The 20,783-nt window shown below is 39.9% G+C and overlaps 1 protein-coding gene across 4 annotated transcripts in view; it reads left to right on the top strand.

Annotated features, from left to right (window-relative positions):
• The window catches only part of fam53b (family with sequence similarity 53 member B), a 50,806-nt gene extending 30,748 nt beyond the window's left edge, over positions 1–20,058 (top strand). For 3 of the 4 annotated variants that reach the window (XM_061931694.1, XM_061931696.1, XM_061931695.1), the window contains exons 4-5: positions 1,085–1,740; positions 13,067–20,058. In XM_061931694.1, coding sequence (XP_061787678.1) covers positions 1,085–1,740; positions 13,067–13,336 — 926 coding nt within the window. In that variant the 3' untranslated portion in view covers positions 13,337–20,058. Of the gene's footprint in view, positions 1–1,084; positions 2,017–13,066 lie in introns of those variants that run through there. The other variant, XM_061931697.1, reaches the window with a different exon arrangement.
• Positions 20,059–20,783: the final 725 nt, after the last annotated feature.

Raw genomic sequence — 20,783 nt, 5'->3', positions numbered from 1 at the left:
TTATCCTATGCATATATGTGTACATATAATATTAATATAATGTATATATAATTTTTATAATTGGATATTAAAGAGTATTTGAAAGTTCGACTTTTACATTGTTTACTTCCGTGAGGACTTCTTTGAAGGATTGAAATCAACCAAATTTTAAGCCGTTAAACATGAATAAGTGTGGAGAGGGTTTTTGCTTTTTTCCCATCATGCTTTGTAATGGATGTAACTTTGAATATTTGCCATTTTTTTTACAATACCCACAAAGTTCAGTGACCATGTCTGTTGACATTTTGTGTTGGTTGGATTAGGTTTTTTTTTGCACCATGACTAGGGAAGGTTGCTCGCATCGGGTCATATATATATATATATATATATATATATATATATATATATATATATATATATATATATATATATATATATATATATATATATATATATATATATAAATGCCGCGCTACCAGAGCATAATAAAAGGTCACGGACCTAAATGATGACAAAATAGCAGCATTAAAAAATGCTAGACTTTTAAAATGAATGCAATATCCAGCGGGCAAGATTCCTTACTAAACTCATGACATCTACGGGCCGTGAAAATTTATTTTTCGTCAGGTATTAATGAGTCTTTTTTTGCAGTATATTTAGTCAATACTTTTTTCTCCAATCAGCCTGGGCTAAGGTTTATGTGTTTAAATAAACAACAATCATGGTTTCATATGTGATGGGGTTGTAAAAGATCAAATTATTGAATACCATTAAGATTACTAATTCAGTGTTAATATTTGAGTGGGCCCCGGGGCCCCCTGTAGTGGAAAAATTGGGCCGCGAGGTAAGAAAGGGTTTAGAGACCGTGATGTTAATGATTGCTTGTGCTGGTAGGCCTTCTTTCTAGAAAGAATCCAAATGGAAAACATGTGTCCTTAAAAAAGCGACTGGCCTCTGGTGAGGATAAAAATAATATTCAATCACATGAAGAAATGTTGCAAGTCATCCTTGCAGCCTGTGGATGTTTGTTGAAGATGTTCTTGCAAGGGTTGTGGGGTTGTCTCCTCTCGGGGCCGTTCTGAATAAAAGATGTCTTCCGGTGCAGATACGAGGCGGTGGTGTGAGGAGGCGCACCAGAGGCCGGTCGGGACGAGCCTAGAGAGCCTGTGGGACGTCCTGCCCGAGGTGCACGGGACGTCCGCCCACTGGGGCTGGGACGTCGGCTCCGCCTCCAGCACCATCACCAGCCTGCTGCAGGATCTCAGCCTGACCGAGGCGGCCTCCTCGCTGGTCACGGCGCCGCCCAGCAAGAGGCAGTGCAGGTCCTTGTCCTGCTCTGATGAACTCCACCGCAGCGCCTGGCGCCCCCAGGGCTCCCGCGTGTGGACCAGCGTGGAGAAAAGGCGGTGCCACAGCGGCGGTAGCGTCCAGCGCGGCGGAACCAGCTCCGCCGCCGCCTCCAGAGGGGCTCAGGCGGGCATGCAACGCAGCTCCAGCTTCAGCCTGCCCGCGCGCTGCAACCCCCAAGACCTGCCCTGCTTCCCCACGACCAGTCCCACGGTCCAGCCCCTCTACCTCTCCCACGAACAGATCCCCGAGCCCATCAGCTCCCCGGACTCCACCCCTGAGATGGAGCGGCGCGGTGGCCTGGCTCGTAGCCGCTCGCAACCTTGCGTCCTCAACGACAAGAAGATCGGCGTGAAGCGCAGGAGACCGGCGGACACGCAGAGGCCTTCGCTGGATCTGGCCAAGATGACCCAGGTTGGTGTTGGTCCCGATAACCGTAGTCCTCTTCTTCGCGCGCCACTTTTCGCCGTTCATGAAACGCAAACATCGTTTTTTGATGCCAGCGAGGTTCCGTCAAGAAGGGATCGCATGCACTGCAAAAACTGAAATCTAAGTAAGATTAAATATCTCAAATAAGGGTGATATTTGCTTATTTTCTGTCTGATAAGATAATTCTTCTCACTAAGCAGATTTTATGTTAGAGTGTTTTTCTTGTTTTAAGTGTTTTGGTCCTAAATGATCTCAGTAAGATATTACAGCTTGTTGCTGAGATTTGATGACCTATATTGAGTAAAACATGCTTAAAACTAGAATATCAACTGTTGCAAAGCTGTGTCACAAGTATAAAACTACTTTTTTTAAAGGGGAACATTATCACAATTTCAGAATGGTTAAAACCATTAAAAATCAGTTCCCAGTGGCTTATTTTATTTTTCGAAGTTTTTTTCAAAATTTTACCCATCACGCAATATCCCTAAAAAAAAGCTTCAAAGTGCCTGATTTTAACCATTGTTATATACACCCGTCCATTTTCCTGTGACGTCACATAGTGAAGCCAATACAAACAAACATGGCGGATGGACAGCAAGCTATAGCGACATTAGCTCGGATTCAGACTCGGATTTCAGCGGCTTAAGCGAAATTGAAGAAGAAACTGAAGCTATTGAGCCATATCGGTTTGAACCGTATGCAAGCGAAATCGACAAACGACACGACAGCCAGCGACACGGGAGAAAGCGAGGACGAATTCGGCGATCGCCTTCTAACCAACGATTGGTGTGTGTTTGTTTTTAAGTGTTGTAATGTTTTTAAGCTAAATTATTGGTAAACACAGTTTATGTATAATAATTTACGTAAAACCGCGAGTAATGAATAAAGTTTTCATCAATTAATATATTCTGTAGACATACCCTCATCCGCTCTCTTTTCCTGAAAGCTGATCTGTCCAGTTTTGGAGTTGATGTCAGCAGGCCAGGGAAGCTAGGGTCGAAATTCTTCTCTTGATCACCTTCGGTGGCATAAGGGACGGTGTGAGCCAAGACATCCAGGGGGTTTAGCTAGCTCGTCTGCGGGAACAAACTGCCGCCATTGCTTGCCGTGCTACCGAGGTCCTTTGTCCCTGAATTGCTCACACACTCCGGCAGATTCAATGGGGGTCTGGCGGCAGATTTCTTTGACTTTATCGTTGGAAATGCATCTGCTTTGAGTGTCGCAGGATATCCACACATTCTTGCCATCTCTGTCGTAGCATAGCTTTCGTCGGTAAAGTGTGCGGAACAAATGTCCAATTTCTTGCCACTTTCGCATCTTTGGGCCACTGGTGCAACTTGAATCCGTCCCTGTTCGTGTTGTTACACCCTCTGACAACACACCGACGAGGCATGATGTCTCCAAAATATGGAAAACAGTCGAAAAAACGGAAAATAACAGAGCTGATTTGACTCGGTGTTTGAGAAAATGGCGGATTGCTTCCCGATGTGACGTCACGTTGTGACGTCATCGCTCCGCGAGCGAATAATAGAAAGGCGTTTAATTCGCCAAAATTCACCCATTTAGAGTTTGGAAATCGGTTAAAAAAATATATGGTCTTTTTTCTGCAACATCAAGGTATATATTGACACTTACATAGGTCTGGTGATAATGTTCCCCTTTAACATAAGAACTGAAATTACATTTTCGGCACAGTCCCACTAAGAGCAGACATACGTTACAAGGGGGACAAGACGGGACCGCCGACGGGTCAGCCACTTACGGCGCTCCTTAAAAAAGGTGGGAAAAAGGTGACATTGGGAAAGGGGGAAGAGTAAAAAAAATCGCTCCGAGAGCGAATATTAGAAAGGCGTTTAATTCGCCAAAATTCACCCATTTAGAGTTCGGAAATCGGTTAAAAAAATATATGGTCTTTTTTCTGCAACATCAAGGTATATATTGACACTTACATAGGTCTGGTGATAATGTTCCCCTTTAACATAAGAACTGAAATTACATTTTCGGCACAGTCCCACTAAGAGCATACATACGTTACAAGGGGGACAAGATGGGACCGCCGACGGGTCAGCCACTTACGGCGCTCCTTAAAAAAGGTGGGAAAAAGGTGACATTGGGAAAGGGGGAAGAGTAAAAAAAATCGCTCCGAGAGCGAATATTAGAAAGGCGTTTAATTCGCCAAAATTCACCCATTTAGAGTTCGGAAATCGATTAAAAAAATATATGGTCTTTTTTCTGCAACATCAAGGTATATATTGACACTTACATAGGTCTGGTGATAATGTTCCCCTTTAATCCCAGGAACACCATATCCTACCGTCAAGCATGGTGGTGGTAGTATTATGCTCTGGGCCTATTTTTGCTGCCAATGGAACTGGTGCTTTAAATGGGACTATGAAAAAAGGAGGATTACCTCCGATTTCTTCAGGACAACCTAAAATCCTCAACCCAGAGGTTGGGTCTTGACCCCAAACACACGTCAAAAGTGGTAAAGGAATGGCTAGAATGAAGGTTTTAGAATGGCCTTCCCAAAGTCCTGACTTAAACGTGTGGACAATGCTGAAGAAACAAGTCCATGTCAGAAAACCAACACATTTAGCTGAATTTCACCAATTTTGTCAAGAGGAGTGGTCAAGTGGTCAAGCAGAAGCTTGTGGATGGCTACCAAAAGCGCCTTATTGCAGTGAAACTTGCCAAGGGACATGTAAGCAAATATTAACATTGCTGTATGTTCTTGTCTCTCATAATGATTGTGAACAAATTGCAAAAAAAAGTGCAGTTCCCCTTTAACAATACCGCTATAATAACGATAACCGCGATATTTAATTCATGCCGGGCCATCTAAAACGTTTCCCTCGCCTGCCAAAGTCAGGAAGCAGAGCAGCTGCAGCAGAGGTCACTGGTCGGCGTGCGAGCGGGTCGTGGCGGGGCTGAGGCATGTCGGCTGAAGAGATATTGATTTGGGTAAATCCAGCTCAGTGGGTGGATCGGGCCTCGTGAGCTATTGATCCGCTTCTATTGATGGCGCGTCAAGGTCAGTGCGGATGATGGCGCTCTCTTGCCAGCGTCACACGTCCGACGAGGCCCCCGATCTTGTAGGCGGGGAGACGTCGGCGGGTCCGAAGCATCCCCGACATAAGCCACCTGAGGCCTCTGGCGTGAGGCAGCTGTTCGTACTCATCGTAAAGATCAGATCATCCCCGTGTGGCGACGCTTCCCGCCCCGGACTGTGCAGCTGTCAGGGTCCTGGCGTCAAAGCCTGGGGATCCACTCCTGTATGTGTGCCTTCATTGTGCCGTTAGACTCCAATGATGCGCCTCGATTCTTCTACAAAACCCCAAAACCAGTAAAGTGTGCACGTTGTGTAAAAGGTAAATAAAAACAGAATACAATGATTTGCAAATCCTTTTCCACTTATATTCAGACTGCAAAGACAAGATATTTAACGTTCGAACTGGAAAAGTTTGTTATTTTTTGCAAATATTAGCTCATTTGGAATTTGATGCCTGCAACATGTTTCCAAAAAGCTGGCACAAGTGGCAAAAAAGACTGAGAAAGTTGAGGAATGCTCATCCATCCATCCATCTTCTTCCGCTTATCCGAGGTCGGGTCGCGGGGGCAGCAGCCTAAGCAGGGAAGCCCAGACTTCCCTCTCCCCAGCCACTTCGTCCAGCTCCTCCCGGGGGATCCCGAGGCGTTCCCAGGCCAGCCGGGAGGCATAGTCTTCCCAACGCGTCCTGGGTCTTCCCCGTGGCCTCCTACCGGTCGGACGTGCCCTAAACACCTCCCTAGGGAGGCGTTCGGGTGGGATCCTGACCAGATGCCCGAACCACCTCATCTGGCTCCTCTCGATGTGGAGGAGCAGCGGCTTTACTTTGAGCTCCCCCCGGATGGCAGAGCTTCTCACCCTATCTCTAAGGGAGAGCCCTGCCACCCGGCGGAGGAAACTCATTTCAGCCGCCTGTACCCGTGATCTTGTCCTTTCGGTCATAACCCAAAGCTCATGACCATAGGTGAGGATGGGAACGTAGATCGACCGGTAAATTGAGAGCTTTGCCTTCCGGCTCAGCTCCTTCTTCACCACAACGGATCGATACAGCGTCCGCATTACTGAAGACTCCGCACCGATCCGCCTGTCGATCTCACGATCCACTCTTCCCCCACTCGTGAACAAGACTCCGAGGTACTTGAACTCCTCCACTTGGGGCAGGGTCTCCTCCCCAACCCGGAGATGGCACTCCACCCTTTTCCGGGCGAGAACCATGGACTCGGACTTGGAGGTGCTGATTCTCATCCCAGTCGCTTCACACTCGGCTGCGAACCGATCCAGTGAGAGCTGAAGATCCTGGCCAGAGGAAGCCATCAGGACCACATCATCTGCAAATAGCAGAGACCTAATCCTGCAGCCACCAAACCGGATCCCCTCAACGCCTTGACTGCGCCTAGAAATTCTGTCCATAAAAGTTATTTGGAATTTGATGCCTGCAACATGTTTCCAAAAAGCTGGCACAAGTGGCAAAAAAGACTGAGAAAGTTGAGGAATGCTCATCAAAACACTTATTTGGAACATCCCACAGGTGAACAGGCTAATTGGGAACAGGTGGGTGCCATGATTGGGTATAAAAGCAGCTTCCGTGAAATGCTCAGTCGTTCACAAACAAGGATGGGGCGAGGGTCACCACTTTGTGAACAAATGCGTGAGCAAATTGTTGAACAGTTTAAGAACAACATTTTCTCAACCAGCTATTGCAAGGAATTTAGGGATTTCACCATCTACGGTCTGTAATATCATCAAAAGGTTCAGAGAATCTGGAGAAATCACTGCACTTAAACGATCCCTCAGGCGGTACTGCATCAAAAAGTGACATCGGTGTGTAAAGGATATCACCACATGGGCTCAGGAACACTTCAAAAAACCACTGTCAGTAACTACAGTTTGTCGCTACATCTGTAAGTGCAAGTTAAAACTCTACTATGCAAAGCCAAAACAATTTATCAACAACACCCAGAAACGCCGCCGGCTTCGCTGGGCCCGAGCTCATCTAAGATGGACTGATGCAAAGTGGAAAAGTGTTCTGTGGTCTGACGAGTCCACATTTCAAATTGTTTTTGGAAACTGTGGACGTCGTGTCCTCCGGACCAAAGAGGAAAAGAACCATCCGGATTGTTATAGGCGCAAAGTTCAAAAGCCAGCATCTGTGATGGTATGGGGGTGTATTAGTGCCCAAGACATGGGTAACTTACACAACTGTGAACCTGTTTTTATGTTTTTATTTATTCTATTTTAATTATTTATTTTTTATCGTGTTCTGTTTGTGTTGTGTTGTTTGCTCGGTACTCGTTTTATCTTTTAACCTGTTCATTGTACAGCACTTTGGCTACCCCTGTGGTACATTTTAAATGTGCTTTATAAATAAAGTTGATTTGATTTGATTTGAATGCTGAAAGGTACATACACGTTTTGGAGCAACATATGTTGCCGTCCAAGCAACGTTATCATGGACGCCCCTGCTTATTTCAGCAAGACAATGCCAAGCCACGTATTAAATCAACGTGGCTTCATAGTAAAAGAGTGCAGGTACTAGACTGGCCTGCCTGTAGTCCAGACCTGTCTCCCATTGAAAATGTGTGGCGCATTATGAAGCCTAAAATACCACAACAGAGACCTCGGACTGTTGAACAACTTAAGCTGTACATCAAGCAAGAATGGGAAAGAATTCCACCTGAAAAGCTTCAAAAATGTGTCTCCTCAGTTCCCAAACGTTTACTGAGTGTTGTTAAAAGGAAAGGCCATGTAACACAGTGGTGAACATGCATTTTTTTGCAATGTGTTGCTGCCATTAAATTCTAAGTTAATGATTATTTGCCAAACAAAATGAAGTTTCTCAGTTGGAACGTTAAGTATCTTGTCTTTGCAGTCTATTCAATTGAATATAAGTTGAAAAGGACTTGCAAATCATTGTATTCTGTTTTTATTGACCATTTACACAACGTGCCAACTTCACTGGTTTTGGGTTTTGTATTGTATCGATTGAAACTGATTCTCGCCATTTATGGGGCTCGAAAGGCCACGTGATTACCCAGAGCAAAGGGTGGCTATTTTGAAGAAACTAGAATATAAAACATGTTGTCAGTTATTTCACCTTTTTTTGTTTAAGTACATAACTCCACATGTGTTCATTCATAGTTGTGATGCCTTCAGTGACAATCTACAATGTAAATAGTCATGAAAATAAAGTGAAGTGAATTATATTTATATAGCGCTTTTCTCTCGCGACTCAAAGCGCTTTACATAGTGAAACCCAATATCTCAGTGAATTTTAAACGAAGGTGGGTGTCATTCAACATTCATAACAACATTGATTTTGATGAATTGTTTAAAAATTTTTCCAATAAAATTCTGTAAAAAGTGTTAAAAATAAGTCATATATTGTTGTTTTTTTCTTTAAACACTAAAACCTCTAGCTCAACTTCAGGTTTTTTAAATATCTTTGTATGTTTTTTGTTTGTTTTATGCTGTTTTTGTCATGGAAAACTTATGGTAAACACAAAATATGTAATAACCCCCCCACCCCAACAGTATTTCGATTGTTTTTTTTTTTTTTAAATTGCAAACAAAATATTTTCTCCCGAAAATATTTCAAAGTAGAATTTTTGATGTGAAGTAATTGGAGCCTTTAATTGGTCCATAATTCATAACACTGATTTTGATTAATTAACAATGACAGTTTAAAAAAATCCCACTAAAATTCTCTAAAAAGTGTTAAAAATAAGTCATATATTGTTTTTTTTTCTTTAAACACTAAAACCTCTAGCTCAACTTCCGTTTTTTAAAATATTTTTTTATGTTTTTTGTTTGTTTTATGCTGTTTTTGTCATGGAAAACTTATGGTAAACACACAAAATATGCAATACCCCACCAACAGTATTTCGATTATTGTTTTGTTTTTTTAAATTGCAAACAAAATATTTTCTCCCGAAAATATTTCAAAGTAGAATTTTTGATGTGAAGTAATTGGAGCTTTTAATTGGTCCAACATTCATAACAACACTGATTTTGATTCATTGTTAACAATGACAGATGAAAAAAATCCCACTAAAATTCTCTAAAAAGTGTTAAAAATAAGTCATATATAGCAGTTTTCCCCCTACCTTTTTGTAACTGCAGACCGGTCAACGCTTGAAACTTAGTCCCGGGTGTAAAGGATATCACCACAATTATGTGTGCTTACGGACGGTATCCCTGCAGACTGTATTGATATATATTGATATATAATGTAGGAATCAGAAATAATAATAATAACAGAAATTGTGTGAATGAGTGTAAATGGGGGAGGTTTTTTTGGGGGGTTGGTGCACTAATTGTAAGTGTATCTTGTGTTTTTTATGTTGATTTAATAAAAAAAAAAATATTATTTTTTTATTTCTTGTGCCGCGGGGACCACTGAATAGTTTTTTTTTTACTTTCAACTCTAAAATCTCGAGCTCAACTTTCGGTCTTTCCGTCGATTATAAGTGTTTAATTTTTTTGTTTTTGTTTGTTTTATGCTGTTTTTGTCATAGAAAACTTAGTTTTTTTTTATGGTAAACACACAAAATATGCAATATTTTCCCCCCAAAAAGTATTTGGATTTAATTTGTTTGTTTTTATTCCCTTTTTTTCAAATATATACCGTATTTTTCGGACTATAAGTCGCAGTTTTTTTTTCATAGTTTGGCTTATATATATGTTTTTTTCCTTCTTTATTATGCATTTTCGGCAGGTGCGACTTATACTCCGAAAAATACGGTATATATATTTTTTAATGGCAAACACACAAAATAATACGTAATATTTTCCCTAAAAATATATTTTAAAGTAGAATGTTTGGTATTTGAAGCCTTCAATAGGCCAATAATTCATAGTAATATTAATTTTGATTAATTTTTAATTTCTGAGCAATTATAATTTTCAAAGAAAAGCTTTGAGTTATTAGAGTCAGCATTGCAATATTTATTTTTTTGCCTGTTATAGTACTTTTAGAATGTGCTGCGGGCCGTTAAAAAATAAGTTCCGGGCCGCAGTTTAGACACGGCTGTCATGGCCATCAATTTATCCATCTCCTGCTTGTCTTCCTCACTAAGGAAAACACATAGAATGAGAAGGTGTGTCCAAACTGTATTTAATTCTAAAAACAAGCAATATTCAAAATGCAATTCTTAAATTCGCATCAGAATCTTTAAACAATATTTTTTTTTTATGTGGGGGGAAACCAAAATATGTTATTTGAATAGTTATCTGCTCAATTTGATCATTTAAAAACTAGAACAGACAAAATCCAGGTATTCAGGCAAAAATTAAGATTAAGTTAATAGCTCTGAAAATGTCTAGAAATACAATTTAAAATCTTGACAAGTGGCAAATAATTTGGAAACTTATTTTTATTTTTTCCCCCAATTGATTTTTGAAAATGATGAACGGATTTTATTGCCCCCCCAATGCGTCTCTCTTGTCGTCCTTGGCAGAAAATCCCACTAAAATTCTCTAAAAAGTGTTAAAAATAAGTCATATATAGCAGTGGCCCCCAACCTTTTTGTAACTGCGGACCGGTCAACGCTTGAAACTTAGTCCCGGGTGTAAAGGATATCACCACAATTATGTGTGCTTACGGACGGTATCCCTGCAGACTGTATTGATATATATTGATATATAATGTAGGAACCAGAAATAATAATAATAATAACAGAAAGAAACAACCCTTTTGTGTGAATGAGTGTAAATAGGGGAGGGTTTTTTGGGGGGGTTGGTGCACTAATTGTAAGTGTATCTTGTGTTTTTTATGTTGATTTAACAAAAAAATAATTTTATTTTTTATTTTTTGGGGACCACTGAATAGTTTTTTTTTTACTTTCAACTCTAAAATCTCGAGCTCAACTTTCGGTCTTTCCGTTGATTATAAGTGTTTAATTTGTTTGTTTGTTTTATGCTGTTTTTGTCCTACAGAACTTTGTTTTTTTTATGGTAAACACACAAAATATGCAATCTTTTTTCCCCAAAAAGTATTTGGATTTAATTTGTTTGTTTTTATTCCCTTTTTTTCAAATATATACCGTATTTTGCGGACTATAAGTCGCAGTTTTTTTCATAGTTTGGTTGGGCTCCAGTGCGATTTATGTTTTTTTCCTTCTTTATTATGCATTTTCGACAGGTGCGACTTATACTCCGAAAATTACGGTATATATATTTTTTAATGGCAAACACACAAAATAATACGTAATATTTTCCTTGAAAATATATTTTAAAGTAGAATGTTTGGTATTTGAAGGCTTCAATAGGTCAATAATTCATAATAACATTAATTTTAATTCATTTTTATTTCCCGAGCAATTATCATTTTCAAAGAAAAGCTTTGAGTTATTAGAGTCAGCATTGCAATATTTATTTTTTTGCCTGTTATAGTACTTTTAGAAAGTGCTGCGGACCGTTAAAAAATAAGTTCCGGGCCGCAGTTTAGACACCACTGTCATGGCCATCAATTTATCCATCTCCTGCTTGTCTTCCTCACTAAGGAAAACACATAGAATGAAACCGTATTTAATTCTAAAAACAAGCAATATTCAAAATGCAATTCTTAAATTTGCATCAGAATCTTTAAACAATATTTTCTTTTATGTGGAGGGAAACCAAAATATGTTATTTGAATAGTTATCTGCTCAATTCGATCATTTAAAAACTAGAACAGACAAAATCCAGGTATTCAGGCAAAAATTAAGATTAAGTTAATAGCTCTGAAAATGTCTAGAAATACAATTTAAAATCTTGACAAGTGGCAAATAATTTGGAAACTTATTTTTATTTTTTCCCCCCAATTGATTTTTGAAAACGATGAATGGATTTTATTGCCCCCCCAATGCGTCTCTCTTGTCGTCCTTGGCAGAAAATCCCACTAAAATTCTCTAAAAAGTGTTAAAAATAGGTCCTCTAAAAGGTCCCCAACCTTTTTGTAACTGCGGACCGGTCAACGCTTGAAAATTAGTCCCGGGTGTAAAGGATATCACCACAATTATGTGTGCTTACGGACGGTATCCCTGCAGACTGTATTGATATATATTGATATATAATGTAGGAACCAGAAATAATAATAATAACAGAAAGAAACAACCCTTTTGTGTGAATGAGTGTAAATAGGGGAGGTTTTTTTGGGGGGGTTGGTGCACTAATTGTAAGTGTATCTTGTGTTTTTTATGTTGATTTAATAAAAAAAAAAATTATTTTTTTATTTCTTGTGCCGCGCGGACCACTGAATAGTTTTTTTTTTTACTTTCAACTCAAATCTCGAGCACAACTTTTGGTCTTTCCGTCGATTATAAGTGTTTAATTTTTTTGTTTTTGTTTGTTTGTTTTATGCTGTTTTTGTCATAGAGAACTTTGTTTTTTTAAGGTAAACACACAAAATATGCAATATTTTCCCCAAAAAAGTATTTGGATTTAATTTATTTGTTTTATTCCCTTTTTTTCAAATATATACCGTATTTTTCGGACTATAAGTCGCAGTTTTTTTCATAGTTTGGCTTATATATGTTTTTTTCCTTCTTTATTAGGCATTTTCGGCAGGTGCGACTTATACTCCGAAAAATACGGTATATATATTTTTTAATGGCAAACACACAAAATAATACGTAATATTTTCCCTAAAAATATATTATAAAAGTAGAATGTTTGGTATTTGAAGCCTTTAATAGGCCAATAATTCATAATAACATTAATTTTAATTCATTTTTATTTTCCGAGCAATTATAATTTTCAAAGAAAAGCTTTGAGATATTAGAGTCAGCATTGCAATATTTATTTTTTTGCCTGTTATTGTACTTTTAGAAAGTGCTGCGGACCGTTAAAAAATAAGTTCTGGGCCGCAGTTTAGACACGGCTGTCATGGCCATCAATTTATCCATCTCCTGCTTGTCTTCCTCACTAAGGAAAACACATAGAATGAGAAAGTGTGTCCAAACTGTATTTAATTCTAAAAACAAGCAATATTCAAAATGCAATTCTTAAATTTGCATCAGAATCTTTAAACAATATTTTCTTTTATGTGGGGGGAAACCAAAATACGTTATTTGAATAGTTATCTGCTCAATTTGATCATTTAAAAACTAGAACAGACAAAATCCAGGTATTCAGGCAAAAATTAAGATTAAGTTAATAGCTCTGAAAATGTCTAGAAATTGGCAAATAATTTGGAAATTTACTTTTATTTTTTTCCAATTGATTTTTGAAAATGATGAATGGATTTTATTGCCCCACCTAATGTGTCTCTCTTGTCGTCCTTGGCAGAAACTTCGTAACTTCCACAGCCTGAGCTGCCCCGGGATAACGGGCCACGATATCTGCGAGTCCGGCCGAAGCCCGGCCCTTCCCGCCAGGGAGGACTCTTCCACGAACAGTTCGGACCGCGTCCCGGGCGAGACCCAGCTCACCTTCGAGGAGACGGACTGGATCGGGAAGACGAAGGTGCCTCTGTGGGCGGGGCTTTGCCACGGCGGGAAGGAGGGGGCGTATCTCCTCGGCGGCGAACTCGACATCGAGCAAATCGAGAGGAACTGAGACGGAGCGTTTTTCAAGTCTTAAAGCGGGACGTTATGCACTAGGGGGGGTGAATCTTTGGGCGCCGAACGATTCAATCTGATTCCTGGGCTGCCGAATCCAATCAGAATCGATTCTCGCAATGTGTTATTTGGAATAATAATTACAAAACCCAAAACCAGTGAAGTTGGCACGTTGTGTAAATGGTAAATAAAAACAGAATACAATGATTTGCAAATCCTTTTCAACTTATATTCAATTGAATAGACTGCAAAGACAAGATATTTAATGTTCGAACTGGGAAACTTAACTTCTTTTTTGCAAATAATCATTTAACTTAGAATTTAATGGCAGCAACACATTGCAAACATTTTTTTTACCACTGTGTTACATGGCCTTTCCTTTTAACAACACTCAGTAAACGTTTGGGAACAGAGGAGACCAATTTTTAAAGCTTTTCAGGTGGAATTCTTTCCCATTCTTGCTTGATGTACAGCTTAAGTTGTTCAACAGTCCGGGGGTCTCCGTTGTGCTATTTTAGGCTTCATAATGCGCCACACATTTTCAATGGGAGACAGGTCTGGACTACAGGCAGGCCAGTCTAGTACCCGCACTCTTTTACTATGAAGCCATGCTGTTGTAACACCTTTCTTGCTGAAATAAGCAGGGGCGTCCATGATAACGTTGCTTGGATGGCAACATATGTTGCTCCAAAACCTGTATGTACCTTTCAGCATTAATGGTGCCTTCACAGATGTGTAAGTTACACATGCCTTGGGCACGAATACACCCCCATACCATCACAGATGCTGGCTTTTGAACTTTGCGCCTAGAACAATCCGGATGGTTCTTTTCCTCTTTGTTCCGGAGGACACGACGTCCACAGTTATCAAAAACAATTTGAAATGGGCACTCGTTAGACCACAGAACACTTGTCCGCTTTGCATCAGTCCATCTTAGATGAGCTCGGGCCCAGCGAAGCCGGCGGCGTTTCTGGGTGTTGTTGATAAATGGCTTTGGCTTTGCGTAGTAGAGTTTTAACTTGCACTTACAGATGTAGCGACAAACTGTAGTTACTGACAGTGGTTTTCTGAAGTGTTCCTGAGCCCATGTGGTGATATCCTTTACACACTGACGTCGCTTTTTGATGCAGTACACGGGCATTCAATGTTGGTTTTGGGCCTTGCAGCGATTTCTCCAGATTCTCTGAACCTTTTGATGATATTACGGACCATAGATGTTGAAATCCCTAAATTCCTTGCAATAGCTGGTTGAGAAATGTTGTCCTTAAACAATTTGCTCACGCATTTGTTCACAAAGTGGTGACCCTCGCCCCATCCTTGTTTGTGAATGACTGAGCATTTCGTGGAAGCTGCTTTTATGCCCAATCATGGCACCCACCTGTTCCCAATTAGCCTGTTCACCTGTGGGATGTTCCAAATAAGTGTTTTGATGAGTCTTTTTTGCCACTTGTGCCAGCTTTTTTGAAACACGTTGCAGGCATCAAATTCCAAATGAGCTAATATTTGCAAAAAATAACAAAGTTTCTCAGTTCAAACGTTAAATATCTTGTCTTTGCAGTCTATTCAATTGAATATAAGTTGAAAAGGATTTGCAAATCATTGTATTCTGTTTTTATTTACCATTTACACAACGTGCCAACTTCACTGGTTTTGGGGTTTTCGTAGAATCGGGGATGAGTGAGAATCGGTGATTCGGATGCAAGTTGATTCTTTTTGTGCACCCCTTATATTATTATGCACTCATTTTCCAGGGACTTCACTAGTCTTAAGCTGTGCCGCCGGTGGGCGGGGGTTCCAAGTACGGAGAGAAGCGTTGAAAGCTCTAGAACAGGGGTGTCAAACTCATTTTAGCTCAGGGGCCGCATGGAGAAAAATCTGGCATTAAAACTAAAAAAAATATAGATTGTTTTCTTTGTCTTACTTTGGCCAAAAATAGAACAAAATATTACAATAAAAATATAGAAAAAAAAATACCGGCAGCGGTAAAGTTTAGATCCATGAAGGAAAGAAGGAAGTGAATGAATGTTAATAACTGAATACATTTATATATGCATAAAAATGTGTTTTCTTTTGTATTTTTTTTTTTTAAGGAATTAAGTAACGTTTATGACAACCTTTTTCCAAAACACAATATAGAATGTGAGATATAACAGGATAATGCATACATTTGGGCGGTATAGCTCGGCTGGTAGAGGGTTCCAGGTTCGATCCCCGCTTCCGCCGTTGTGTCCTCGGGCAAGACACTTTACCCACCGGCTCCCAGTGCCACCCACACTGGTTCAAATGTAACTTACAGATATTGGGTTTCACTATGTAAAAGCGCTATATAAATATAATTCACTTCACTTCATTAGGGCCCGCATGGCCCATTGCATAAGGACTCCCAAAGGGAGTCCTTATGCAATGGGACATAAGGACCTATTGAATTTGTAAGGTTTTATTATTCTTTTTTCTTCCGCACCCACAAAAAACTGTAATTTGACCCACTTAACATGCTTCAAAACTCACCATATTTGACCCACCTGCGAAAATTGCCTTTTTAAAAAAAAAAAACGAACCACAAAACTCAAAATTGCGCTCTAGCGCCCCCTAGGAAAAAAAAACTAGACTGCCTGTAACTCCCACTAGAAAGGTCGGAGACACACGAAACAAAAACTTCTATGTAGGTCTGACTTAGACCTACATTTTATAATTGTACATCTTCGGGCAAAAATCAACAGGAAGTTGGCAATTCCCCCTTCAAGACAAAAAAGTACTAAAAACAGTAACTTTTGCCTCTTTGAGCTGTATTTTGACCCCCTTAACATGCTTCAAAACTCACCAAACTGAACGCACACATCAGGACTGGCAAACATTGCGATCTAAAAAAAAACAACCTAACCCCAAATCTCAAAATTGCGCTCTACTGCAATTTTTTTAATAAAACGCAAAAAAAACTGCTCCTCGGAAGAAAAAAATTACAAAACTGCCTGTAACTCCCACTGGGTCTCACTTAGACCTACATTTCATAAATTGACAACCCCCAGCAAAAATCAACAGGAAGTTTGCTATTCCCCCTTCAATACAATTTTTTTGGAAAAACCGGTCACCTTCCTTCAAAAACTATCTCCTCTGAGCGCGTTTGTCGTTTCGCCTTCAAACTAACACAGGAGAGAGATTGAACCCTTCCAAATAAAAGTTATCGAAATAATTTTTCTAACCGCTCCGGTTTTGATTTTATGAGCCTTCAAAGACCCGCTGCGCTGATGCTGCTGCGCTGCTGTTTTTTTAAGATGGCTGCTTAAAAGCAGGAAGCACCAACGTGCCCACACAATGCAGACAAGGTAGGTACACTAGACAAAAGTCTTGGGACACTTCAGACTAAAAGTAGACAAAAGTATTGGGACACTTATGACTATCACTGGACAAAAGTATTGGGACATTTAGGACTAGCACCTGCCAAATATGCGGGCCCGACCAATGCTGCTTGCAGCTTTAATTTATCATTGGTTTTCAAAACGCTCTCAAATAAGTTGGACCCCAAAATTTGACTGTGCGACCCCATTTTTGAAAATTCCTAGCGCCAACACTGATGGAGTATTGGAGCGTGCAAAATAAATGTGGCCTGCGGGCCGCTTCTGATACTAATCAATGCAATCCACTTAATTTATATAGCACATTTATTTAAACAACAGAAATTAGAGATGTCCGATAATATCGGCCGATAAATGCTTTAAAATGTAATATCGGAAATGATCAGTATCGGTTTCAAAAAGTACAATTCATGACTTTTTAAAACGCCGCTGTGTACACGAACGTAGGGAGAAGTACAGAGCGCCAAAAAACCTTAAAGGCACTGCCTTTGCGAGACGGCCCAATCACATAATATCTACGGCTTTTCATGGTCGACAGCCATACAGGTTACACTGAGAGTGGCCGTATAAACAACTTTAACACTGTTACAAATATGCGCCACACTGTGAACCCACACCAAACAAGAATGACAAACACATTTCGGGAGAACATCCACACTGTAACGCAACATAAACATAACAGAACAAATACCCAGAAACCCTTGCAGCACTAACTCTTCGGGGACGCTACAATATACATACTCAGGGAGAGCATGTCCCAAATTCCAAGCTGCTGTTTTGAGGCATGTTAAAAAAAAAAGCACTTTGTGACTTCAATAATAAATATGGCAGTGCCATTTTTTCCCATAACTTGAGTTGATTTATTTTGAAAAAACCTTGTTACATTGTTTAATGCATCCAGCGGGGCATCACAACAAAATTAGGCATAATAATGTGTTAATTCCACGACTGTATGTATCGGTATCGGTTGATATCGGAATCTGTAATTAAGAGTTGGACAATATCGGAATATCGGCAAAAAAAAGCCATTATCGGACATCTCTAGTCTTAAGTGTATGTAAAACAATGTTAAAATATCAAAGAGATACAAGTTATTTGAAAGTGTATACTTGCACTATTATTATTATATTTTCATTACATAACTGGTTAATTTGGTCTAAAAAAAATCATTGCAATAATATCATTTATCGACAAAAAGGTTACACTGAGGGTGGCCGTATAAACAACTTTAACACTGTTACAAATATGCGCCACACTGTGAACCCACACCAAACAAGAATGACAAACACATTTCGGGAGAACATCCGCACCGTAACGCAACATAAACACAACAGAACAAATACCCAGAACCCCTTGCAGCACTAACTCTTCCGGGACGCTACAATATACAATATACAGTACATACTCAGGGAGAGCATGTCCCAAATTCCAAGCTGCTGTTTTGAGGCATGTTAACAAAAAATAATGCACTTTGTGACTTCAATAATAAATATGGCAGTGCCATGTTGGCATTTTTTTTTTTCCATAACTTGAGTTGATTTATTTTGGAAAACCTTGTTACATTGTTTAATGCATCCAGCAGGGCATCACAACAAATTTAGGCATAATAATGTGTTAATTCCACGACTGTATATATCGGTATCGGTTGATATCGGAATCGGTAATGAAGAGTTGGACAATATCGGAAAAAAAAAGCCATTATCGGACATCTCTAGTCTTAAGTGTATGTAAAACAATGTTAAAATATCAAAGAGATACAAGTTATTTGAAAGTGTATACTTGCACTATTATTATTGTATTTTCATTACATAACTGGTTAATTTGGTCTAAAAAAAATCATTGCAATAATATCATTTATCGACAAAAAGGTTACACTGAAGGTGGCCGTATAAACAACTTTAACACTGTTACAAATATGCGCCACACTGTGAATCCACACCAAACAAGAATGACAAACACATTTCGGGAGAACATCCGCACTGTAACACAACATAAACACAACAGAACAAATACCCAGAAACCCTTGCAGCTCTAACTCTTCCGGGACGCTACAATATACAGTACATACTCAGGGAGAGCATGTCCCAAATTCCAAGCTGCTGTTTTGAGGCATGTTAAAAAAAAAAAAAAAAAAAAAAGCACTTTGTGACTTTAATAATAAATATGGCAGTGCCATGTTGGCATTTTTTTCCCCATAACTTGAGTTGATTTATTTTGAAAAACCTTGTTACATTGTTTAATTCATCCAGCGGGGCATCACAACAAAATAAGGCATAATAATGTGTTAATTCCACGACTATGTATCGGTATCGGTAATTAAGTGTTGGACAATATCGGATATCGGCAAAAAAAGCCATTATCGGACATCTCTAGTGTTAAGTGTATCCCTGTTGATAAACACAGAAATCCTGGCCAGAAAACAATGTTAAAATATCGGAGAGATACAAGTTATTTTGCACTATTATTATTATATTTTCATTACATAAGTGGTTAATTTGGTCTAAAAAAAAAAATCATTGCAATAATATCGTTTATTGACAAAAATGTGTATCGTTGGGCAAAATGTGTTATCGACCCAGTCCTATGTATGTCATATACAGTGCATGCTACTTATTAGCAGCGGGGAGTTCAACACCTCCAAATTCGGCAATCGAAAATGCCACTAAAATGGACGTTACAATGTGTCAGCTCAGTGCAATACTTACAGTACAAACACTTTGTAGGACTCAACAAAAGGCAAGACCGAGACTATGGCAAATTTAATGCGTACTTGCGAATGAGACTCAGATGTAGGGGGTGACCCGATACGGTTTTGATATTCGGTTGATATCGGTAATTAAGAGTTGGACAATATCGGAATATCGGCAAAAAAAAGCCATTATCGGACATCTCTAACAGAAACGTTTCCAAAGTGCTGCACAACAATATTAAAAACAATATTCAAATATTACCCTTAGCTCCACCAATGACTGAATAAAAACAAAAAAATAAATAAATATAAAAACAATATAAAAATAAATATGATTAAAAAACAAAACAAATAGAAATCCAAATTTAAAAAATAAATATAAAAATAATCAAATATCATCCCGGGGAGGCCTTAGATCATTCATTCGCGGGCCGGATCTGACTTTGACACCCCTGCTCTAAACTAACGCGTCGTGGCCTTCGTCGTGCTGGAGGAGAGAAATCCCCCGCAGGCTGGGACAAATCCTCCGCACCCAAACGGACACTCTGAAGGAGCTGGGACCTTGTGGAGCGTCTTCTCTCTTGAGACACCGGAGAGGATCTACGGCGTTGATATTTGATGCTTTTGTAACCAGGCGGGTTATGTAAATACGAATAAATAAACATCGTTTTAAATGTGCGCACCCTATATTTTATTTGGTATAGTGCTTTTTCAGAGTACTCAAAATGTAAATATAAAACGGCGTCCGAGGGGCCTAGACGGGCTCTCTGTGGGACACCAACCGAAGCCCGGGGTAGTGACGTCTGTAATGCAACAATGCAGACTGACCCAATTAAGAAGGAGTCTTTGTCAGCTGAAGCGGACCAAAAACCAGGGCAATGTCCAGTCGCTTCTGCCTTTTTTTTTTTTTTTTTTTTTGATGGCGTAGCTAAGCCGCGGTTCACCCCAAAGACCTATCACGCCCCCCCGCCCCCGTCCCTGCATGGGGAGGGGAAACAAAGGGGGCTTTTTCCTGGGTGACGTGTGAGGCGGTGGTGAATGTGGGCCATGTGTCGCCCTGCAATTAAACCGCTCACTTATGATTCATTTCAGCAACTGCGTGCAACTTGTCGGTGCCTGTGAGGCATTGTGAAAGTGCCTCACTTAAGACCAGTTTCCAGACTACGTTTACTCTCATGCCGCTGCAAAAACTAAACTAAAAATCCCCTTATGACCATTGTCACAGATGAAGCTCCTATTTGGGGAGGGGGGTATAAGGGGGGGGGGTTTAATGAGTCCAGAAGCGGTTGAACAGAACTCTTGTGCAGCAGACTGAAACACTGACAAGCCTTTAATCAGCGGCGTTACGCAAGTGAAAGGAGGACCGTGTTCTAATGGGAGTACAAAAGGAGGAGCTGGTCCGC

The sequence above is a fragment of the Nerophis lumbriciformis genome, linkage group LG39, assembly GCF_033978685.3.
Source record: "Nerophis lumbriciformis linkage group LG39, RoL_Nlum_v2.1, whole genome shotgun sequence".
Taxonomy (NCBI): Eukaryota; Metazoa; Chordata; class Actinopteri; order Syngnathiformes; family Syngnathidae; genus Nerophis; species Nerophis lumbriciformis.
This window is presented reverse-complemented; position numbering and strand designations above follow the sequence as displayed.